This window comes from Rhodotorula toruloides (assembly GCF_000320785.1).
Source record: "Rhodotorula toruloides NP11 unplaced genomic scaffold Scaffold17, whole genome shotgun sequence".
Taxonomy (NCBI): Eukaryota; Fungi; Basidiomycota; class Microbotryomycetes; order Sporidiobolales; family Sporidiobolaceae; genus Rhodotorula; species Rhodotorula toruloides.
The window spans coordinates 86,397-94,963 of NW_015622977.1; the positions used below are offsets into that span (position 1 = coordinate 86,397).

General features: G+C 61.5%; 5 protein-coding genes across 5 annotated transcripts; 4 read left to right on the top strand and 1 right to left on the bottom strand.

Annotated features, from left to right (window-relative positions):
- Positions 1–74: 74 nt before the first annotated feature.
- RHTO_02169 (Kinase phosphorylation domain protein) lies at positions 75–1,224 on the top strand (the record flags this gene model as incomplete). The annotated part of the gene is made up of 5 exons (XM_016415847.1): positions 75–91; positions 177–188; positions 244–283; positions 352–533; positions 600–1,224. The coding sequence occupies 5 exons, from the start codon at positions 75–77 to the stop codon at positions 1,222–1,224; spliced, it is 876 nt and encodes a 291-aa protein (XP_016272110.1).
- Positions 1,225–1,435: 211 nt separating this feature from the next.
- RHTO_02170 (uncharacterized protein) lies at positions 1,436–1,903 on the top strand (the record flags this gene model as incomplete). The annotated part of the gene is made up of 2 exons (XM_016415848.1): positions 1,436–1,601; positions 1,728–1,903. 2 exons carry the CDS (start codon positions 1,436–1,438, stop codon positions 1,901–1,903), a joined length of 342 nt encoding a protein of 113 aa, XP_016272159.1.
- Positions 1,904–2,212: 309 nt separating this feature from the next.
- Positions 2,213–4,083, bottom strand: RHTO_02171 (uncharacterized protein; the record flags this gene model as incomplete). The annotated part of the gene is made up of 5 exons (XM_016415849.1): positions 2,213–2,508; positions 2,591–2,682; positions 2,744–3,008; positions 3,067–3,782; positions 3,878–4,083. 5 exons carry the CDS (start codon positions 4,081–4,083, stop codon positions 2,213–2,215), a joined length of 1,575 nt encoding a protein of 524 aa, XP_016272044.1.
- A 128-nt stretch (positions 4,084–4,211) lies between these two features.
- Positions 4,212–5,368, top strand: RHTO_02172 (cardiolipin synthase; the record flags this gene model as incomplete). The annotated part of the gene is made up of 5 exons (XM_016415850.1): positions 4,212–4,649; positions 4,732–4,858; positions 4,915–5,000; positions 5,057–5,217; positions 5,284–5,368. The coding sequence occupies 5 exons, from the start codon at positions 4,212–4,214 to the stop codon at positions 5,366–5,368; spliced, it is 897 nt and encodes a 298-aa protein (XP_016272120.1).
- An 821-nt stretch (positions 5,369–6,189) lies between these two features.
- RHTO_02173 (uncharacterized protein) lies at positions 6,190–7,720 on the top strand (the record flags this gene model as incomplete). The annotated part of the gene is made up of 3 exons (XM_016415851.1): positions 6,190–7,038; positions 7,098–7,355; positions 7,415–7,720. The coding sequence occupies 3 exons, from the start codon at positions 6,190–6,192 to the stop codon at positions 7,718–7,720; spliced, it is 1,413 nt and encodes a 470-aa protein (XP_016272170.1).
- Between the last annotated feature and the right edge of the window lie 847 nt (positions 7,721–8,567).

Genomic DNA, 8,567 nt, shown 5'->3' on the forward strand with positions numbered 1-8,567 from the left:
AGCCACATCAGGGGCGCACTCTGGCAGCAACCTGACAACTCGCTTCCGCTGGGCAGGATTCGCTGTGCTGCAACATGTTCCATCCGACTCGGTGAGTACCACTCCCAAGTCGAACGAACGCACGGCGAGCTGACTCTCTCGCTCTCCCCCCTCGACCCGATCATCATCGCACACAGCGGAGGAACCAGGTCAGCACCGCGCTCGAGCTGCGAGAGACTCACGCTGACACACTCGCTCTCGCAGGGGAGGACAAGGCGACTTCAAATGGTCCGACGTCGCAGCCGTGCGTCTCTCTCGCTCCCTCCTCCTTCCTGGTCGTGCTCCAACTCACCTTGCTCCTCTCCCTTACAGGACAAAGACCGCGAGTACTACCTCGGGCACAGTCTTAACGCGCCAGTCGGACGATGGCAGAAGGGCAAGGACTTGACATGGTACAACAAGGACTCGAAGGATGCAGAGGCAGAGGAGCGCGAGCGAAGGGAGGAGCTGAAGCGGATCAAGGAGGCCGAGGAAGACGCGTTGGCGCAGGCGCTGTGAGTTGGGCGTTTCGGTTGGAGTCGACGACCGGCTGATCGTGTCTTGCTCGCCCTCTCCCGTAGTGGCTTCGCTCCGACTCCCCGCCCCCCTCCATCTGCTGCACCCTCGTCCAGCGATGCCGACCCGAACGCCGCAGTGCTCGAGAAGGCGCGGCTCAAGGCGCAGAAGGCGGCGGAGAAGGAGACTCGACGGGCAGAAAAGGAGCGCAAGAGGGAGGAGCGGGCCGCGAGGAGGGAGGGCCGCGACAGGAGGCACCGCCATGGGTCAGAGGGACGACGGGACAGGTCGCGAGAGCGAGAACGCGACAGGTCGCAGTCACCTAGGCGGAGGAGGGAATTCGAGCGGGACTCGCGGCGGTACTCAGACGACCGCGACGACCGCCACCGCTCGTCTTGGAGGCGCCACGGCAGTCGCGACCCCTACGGCGACGACGAACGGCGGCACGCCTCGAACAGGCGTAGCAGGACGCCGCCACGCTCGCCTGGGCCGGACAGGCGCAGCGACGAGGGACGCCATGGCGGTCGGGACGAGCAGCGAGGATCGCGAGGGCCAGTACTGGATGAGCGGGACAGACGGGATGATAGGCGGGATGTACGGTACAGTGGCAGTGGGCGTCACGAGCGCGGTGCGAAGGAGAGGGAGTTCGAACGAAGGGATCGCAGCAGGTCTCCTCGACGGCGGGACTAGTCTCGCTTGCATTTCCACGTCTATTACGATCACTTCTATCCACGAGAGCTGTCGGACCCCACGTTGAAGCGACTTGTCTGCCGTCAAGGCTTCGTTCGCCTCTTTGCCTCCGTCCCTTCACTCCATCCGCGACAACGTCCGACTTTCGCCCGCCAAGGCCCTTATTTCCACCTACAACCCTGCTCGAGCTCTCACACCCACTCAAACCGCCATGCGCCCTCCCACTCGCCCATCCACCTCCCCACTCGTCCTCCCCCTCCTCCTCGTCCTGCTCATCCTCCCCACCCTGGCAAGCGCCTTCTTCCAGCAATTCTTCCAGCAAGCCGGGAACCAAGCACCGCAAGGCCCGCCTTCGCACGACGAGCGGTTCGACCAGGGTGCGTCTGGGCGATTCTATTCTCATCAGTCTCGACGGCCGCTCTCCCGTCCTGGCGCTTCCAGCGGCGCGGATCGGGTCTCGAGTGGTCTCCAGAGCTGAGTATTGACCTTCATCGCCGTCACAGTCTCCTGCGCCCAGTACATCTGTCCCGATTTCTCCTGCGCCGCCTCACCCGCCGACTGTCCCTGCCCCTCCAAACTCGACGAGAAGTGCGTGATTCCGGGCGCAGAAGGTGGAGCGTACGTGTGTGCGAGGGACTGCAAGAAGGTTAGGCAGGCGGCGACGGGGGCGTTTCGATGAGGCGTAGTTGGCGAGGGGTTGCTGGACTTCAGTCGTGAGTCGACTTGGCGTCTGCCGCGTGGGGCGCGAGATGCAGGAGAGGCTGGGAGGACCTGCGTTTCACCCCGTACGCATAAGCGGACTGGCTCGACGATGCTAGACTGGCTGGGACAGCACCTTTGAACCGCCTCTCTCGCTGGCTGCGACGAGCTAAGCGACGTACTGCGATCCGCACCTCTCGAGTTTACAACAAAGTCGAATGAAAAAGCGGTAATGCATGCGGCGGGGGAGCATAGACGTCCAGCGTCTGCCCCGGCCCGTTGAAGCCGTCTAACCCGCTGCTCCGCCCTGCGCTTCCGCTTCTTGTCCGCCGACATCCACCTCCGCACCCTCGCCTTCTCGATACTCCGCCATCGCCCGTCTCAGCCGCACAAACTCGAGACCCAGCTCTTCCGCCCTCCGGGTGTCGGCCTCGCTTCGAGTCGAGAGAAGCTTGAGCTCCTTGAGCGCCGCGTTCGTCGACGAAGCATGCTGTTCGGTGAAGGCTGTGTGTGTCGAGCGGAGGGAGGAGAGGTCGGAGTCGATGGTGGAGGAGAGGGATGTGCGGGCGGCGAGGAGTTTCGAGACTGGGCGAGAAAGCGTCGAAGACGACGATAGCGTCAGCATGTAGTCTCGACATGCCCAGGCAGTCCTCTCAATAGCACGCACTCATAGCAGTCTTGGCCTCCAGTTCGCGCTGCGACTTGGCCAAGTCCTCCCGCAGCCACTTCAGGTCTTCGCGCCAGCCTTCCTGCATTGTTCTGTCCGGCAGGCGAACTCATCAGCGAGCATCGCGAGAACCGAGAGAAGACGAAAGCTCACCTCAGACCGTCTCTCAGCCCCAAGTACTCCCTCTCGCTCCTCGCCCTCGCCTCCTCCGCCTTCCTCGCCCCCTCCTCCAGCTCCTTCATCTTCCCCTTCACGCCTCCCTTGAACTCCGCATGCTCCTTCTGCAGAATCGCAAGGGACGATTCGGCCGTCCGAGCGCGCTGGAGAGCCTCGTCTTGCAGGCGTTCTTTGCGCGTGATTTGGCGGTTCAGGCCTTCAACCTCGGATGTCAGGCGCTCCTTCGTCTCCTTCAAGTCGTCTACGCATTTCAAGCGTTAGCAGCACGTCGAGGGCGAGACAGAGACCTGTAGACGCACCAACTTGCCGCCCAAGCGCCTCAACCGCCCGCTGACTGAGCCTCAATTGTCCCCTCGTAGTCTCCAACGCCGACCTAGTCTGCAACAAGTCGCTCTGCAAGCCACTGATCACTTTCCCGCTTCCGCTTTGCGCTGAAGCAGCGGATTTGGAGAGCCGTTCGCGCGAGGCGCCGGATGAGCCGAAGAAGGGGTTTGAGGAGGTTGAGGAGGTGGGATTGGGCGAGCGAGGGCGCGGGAGACCCGATGGCCGGAGAGACGAGGAGGAAGCGGCTGAGTCTGGGGGTGCGAGCGTTGCGGATGAGGAGGGAGAAAGCGAGCGGTCGGCCGAGGGAATTTGGAGGGTCTCGCTGCTGGCGTGTCCTTCGTTTAAGAGGAGCGCGCGGTTCCTGGCGACATGTCCGGGCACGCCATCTGGCGCATGGGAGACTCGAGGAGATGACGATGTGCGAGGCGAAGACGGGAGTTGCGGCGAAGGATGGGTGGAGGAGGGGGGCGAAGTCGGCGCAGATGAGGCTGGTCCGCCTGCTTCAGCTTCGGAGGCGCCGGACGTGCGGCGAGGGGTAGAAGACGAGGACGTCGAGGCTGAGAGATCGGAGAGAGATGGTTTGCGGTTCGGACCCGAGGGTACAGGAGCGTCGGCTGCGAGGAGGGAGGTCTTGCGAGGCGAGTGAACGTTAAAGGGCGCGCCGTTCGCCTTGATGCCGAGCTTGGCTTGCCTGTGGAGACATACGCGTCCAGTCAGCCCCGAGGAAGTCACAGAGACGCGCCCACGCCTCATCCATCAGGAGCCCGCCGAAAGAAGAGGACGCACAGGTTGGCAATCTCGGCTTTTGCGAGCCTGAGCTGGTGGTTGAGCACAGCCTGCTCCTCCCTCCACGTCGCCTCCCTCCGTTCGGGCCCAGGCGAGCCATGCTGGCTCGAGCGGGTTGGCGGTCTCGGCGGGGACGGGCGAGTGAGAGAGGTGGGCGAGAGCGGCGGGGCGAGAGCTGCTGGCGGTGCGTCCGCCGGTGTGACCATTTTAGCGGGGTCCAGGGTAGCCCTTCGACCCTTCCAGAGCGCGTCCAGCGAGTCAGCGGTGGTTGGTCTTCGTCGAGGACGTCGCTCGCCGCGAGCTGTTCTTCCGCCTCCGTCCATACGCTCCCAAGATGCTTGTCCGGCCACAGACACTCCTGAGAGGTTCACTGCGGCCAAATGCATTCACCCAGAGACCACCGCCACTCCTGCGACCGCTCACCACCCGCTCTCTCCACTTCATCTCTCCGTCCCCACAACTCGCACGACCACCGCTCTCACACGCCCGCTGGGCTCGCCCGAACCCCCTGGCCCGCTTCAATTCTTCCACAAGAACCCTCTCTACTACCCCCGACCCCTCACAACCGCCCCCATCCGACTCCAAACCCTCCGCACCTCTCTCTTCCCTCCTCGGGTCCAACAAGCAAGAACGGCGCGAGAACATCTACACGATCCCGAATGCCCTGACGGTCGGTCGGGTCATTGCGTGTCCTGCGATCGGGTACTATATCCTCAAGGGGGACTTGGCGACCGCGACGGGGTTGCTGTTCGTTGCGGGCGTGTCGGATCTGGTGCGTTGCATGCGGTTCTCTCGGCGCGTCGTCTGTGACACAGGACAGGAACCGATTGAGGAAGCTGAACTTGAGCGCACAGCTCGACGGCTGGCTCGCGCGGCGTTTCAATATGGGATCCGTCCTCGGCAGCATCCTCGATCCCGCGGCCGACAAGCTCCTCATGACGACGATGGTGATAACGCTCGCCATGCGTGACATGCTTCCCTGTGCGTTCTGCTCTTCCTCCCTCTTTGCCTGAACTGACGAGGTACGTTGGGCGCAGTACCCCTCGCCATCTTGATTCTGGGAAGGGACATCGCACTCTCCATCTCGGCCTTCTACTTCCGCTACGCCTCTCTCCCTCCTCCCGTTCGTCCCTTCCCCCCGCATCCACTGCCTCCTCGCTAACGCCCGCTCGTGCACAGAAAACCTTTTCCCGCTACTGGGACTTCTCCATCCCCTCCGCCTCTGTCCACCCGACCACAATCTCCAAATACAACACCTTCTTGCAACTCGTCCTCGTGGGGGCTTCGACTGTCGCGCCATTGGTTCCTTGGGACGTATCGATGCCTTTGACGGCTCTGCAGTGCGTCCGGTTCCTTCCTGCTCATACTCATGTCGACAATGCTGACGCGTTTGTGCGGTGGCGCAGGTGGATTGTAGCGGGTACGACAGTCTGGAGCGGCCTGTCATACGTCGGAGCGGGCTCAAGCGCCGCAGTCAAGTACATCAAGTGAGAAGCAATTACATTAAGCCTTATATCGCATGTATCTTCCGCATCATGTGCATGTCGCGCATTGCGCATTGAGAGTGCGTAGCATGAAAGACTGGATGAGCGGGAGAGGGACGGCAGTGCGCAACGAGCGAAAGACACGGAGAGAGACTCCAGATTCTCCCTCAACAAGCGGAGGCGGCAGCGTCGCCTTGTAGGCTGCTCCTCGCATTCGTAGCAAGTCGATCGGCAGCATTGGTCAAGCGAACCAAAAGCGTAGACTTGTAGCGGGAGGAAGAGAACAAGCAGAAACGAGCCGAAGATGCAGGACCGCCATTCGACCGCGAGACTTCGCGTCTCATAGCTCGAGTGCACGATGCAAGCGGCAGGAGGCCAGGAATGGGCAGCAGGCGCGGAGCGAGGAAGTCGAGATCCGCGAGCGAGGGTAGGCGAAGGAGCGATGGTCAAGCCGTCGGCGGGTCTGCGGGCGCGTTGATCAGCTTCCACACGCTGGAGAAGTCGAAAAAGCAATACAGCGCACCGCTAAGCGGCTCGTGGTACTGTGGGAACCCGAGGTCTGCGAACAACTGATGAACTCCGTCCGCGTCGAGCGAAAGCAGTTCGATGGCGTAGGCTGGCTCGCCGTGACCGTATGAGTCCAGCATGAGCCTCGGCGTGCTCACAGCGGCCGTCTGGCGAGGCGAGCGCGCGAGGTCGTGGTCGAACCTTCGCCTCCGCCTCTTGCCCTCCTGCACCTCACTCGCCGTCGCTCAAACTCGCGTCTGGGCTGCTGTCCAAGCTCTAGCAGGTGCACCGCGTTCGCCAGATCAGCCGCAGCAACCGACAATGTCCAGCGAGACGGTCCCGCTCGACCCTGTCCCGCCCGTCCCGCCCAGACGAACGCAACTCCTGGACTTGCCCGAAGAGCTCATTCTGCGCATCTTTGAGACCGTGTGCGACGAACTACTCGCCGAGCGCATCCATGGGCAGTACGAGAACAACCCTTTCCCGAGCCGCCTTCTCTTCGAAGACTGTTGCCCGCGCCCACGCCAGCTCTCGCGCCAGCATTTTCCGATCAATAGTTGTTTGCACACCAGTCTTCAAGGCGTCTGGGACAGATACCTCGCCCTGCAAGCATCGGAGGGCCGCACGTTCGATGATCCGCTGTCGACATTGAGCAGCCGAATCCGCTTTCTCGATTTGGCGAACGACGAGGAGTTTCATGTCCTGCGCTACCGTGGTGCAAATGAGGATGCCGACTCTTATGCCAAGCATGCGGAGCAAACCCGTCCACCTTTCACCTTCCTGAGGTCGTTCTCCGGGATCGTCACTCTGCGGGCGACTTTCTCAGAAGGAGTGCCCCGAACGTTCACAGCTGCCCTTAGGCATCTCCCTCTCCTCCAGGACTTGACATTGCAGTTTGCGCACGAGCTGGATGATGCACTCATCACGCTCGGTGAAGCAACTCCAGGTCTGCACCGGCTGGCGATCTCTGCCTATCTCTCCAAACCCCTCAGACAGTTGTTCACCAACCTGCCTTCGACACTCAAGGAACTGCACATCTACTACACATACCCGCATTCCATTCCGATCCCATGGTACTCTGTCCCGCGACTTCACCTTTACCCGCCCAAAGGCTACTTCCGCGACCCATGGTACTTCATTCAGGAGCTCAAGCGAGTGTTCTCAACTCAAGTGCGTTCCCCGCGCTTGTTCAAGGGCTTAGCCTGACGTGTTTCCTTGTCAATCCACAGAACCAGCATCGTCTCGCTGTCAACGACTTGACAATCCAGGTGGACTCTATCAGCTTGTCCAAATGCGACGAACCCAACGAGCTCTTCTATGAAGAAGTCATCCCGACGATGCTTGAGCTTATGCAGCCGAGCACCTCGATCAAGCATCTTCGGTTCTTCAGCTTCATCGACTTCAGATGGTGGGCAAACGACATCCGCATGGGCTCTGTCGAATCAGTCACACTGTACGAGCATCCGTCAAGCGTATCCGACTCGCCGGTTCGTCCGCCAGCCTGTCATTTGGGTTCGCAAGCAGCTCACACATCACTTGCCTGCAGGATCTCAAGCAAGGCAGACTCACATCCCTCCAACCCTTTCTCAGCATGTTTCCGTCGCTCCGCAGTCTTCGTTTCTCCGGCCTCGGACTGCTCGCGGTCGGAGGCGACGCACCACCGCCCATCGCGCCCGACTCTTTCTCCGTCTTCATCCAGCACGAGCCACGACTTGCGAGCCTTCTTGCCAGCTTGAGGGACACAAGGGTGGAGGAGGTGAGGTATAGGACGACAGTCAAGAGTGACCGCGAGTTGCGGATCAGGCGTGCCCGGCCTACGGAGGAGTTTGAGGGCGAGTGGTGGAACATGTAGCCTCAAAGTGATCCCTGCGTGAAAGGCTGTACTGTACCCTCTTTTTCTAAGGAAGGCGAGCGCGAGTCTCCACGCTCGAAAGCAAAGCGAGGGCGAGTACCTCAGCACAGACAAGTTGCCGCTTTTATAAACAAGCAGAAAGGAGCGAGCGCTAGCCTGACACGGAGCATCCTTTAGCTGGTTGCTCGAGGACCTGTTTCACGAAGAGTCGCGCTGCAGCGGACTTGCGATGGGCTGGAGGAAAAAGCGAAGCGCGCCCATGTCGACAGGACGGTCGGCGGAACGGCTTGCGGATGAGCATCATGGCTCCACCCTCCCTGAAGCACCTCATAGAGGCTGGCGCCTCAGGGCAGACCAGAAGTCAAGCCGTCGGGTGTGGAGGCGGAAGAGGACAAGCAGAAACGGACCGAAGATGCAGGACCGCCATTTGACCGCGAGACTTCGCGTCTCATAGCTCGAGCGCAGGATGCAAGCCACAGGAGGCCAGCAGTATGCAGCAAGCAAGCGTGTGGCAAGGAAGTCGAGATCCACGAGCGAGGGCAGGCGAAGGAGCGATGGTCAAGCCGTCGGCGGGTCTGCGGGCGCGTTGGTCAGCTTCCACACGCTGGAGAAGTCGAAAAAGCAATACAGCGCACCGCTAAGCGGCTCGTGGTACTGTGAGAACCCGAGGTCTGCGAACAACTGATGAACTCCGTCCGCGTCGAGCGAAAGCAGTTCGATGGCGTAGGCTGGCTCGCCGTGACCGTATGAGTCCAGCATGAGCCTTGGCGTGCTCTCAGCGGCCGTCTGGCGAGGCGAGCGCGCGAGGTCGTGGTCGAATCTTCGCCTCCGCCTCTTGCCCTCCTGC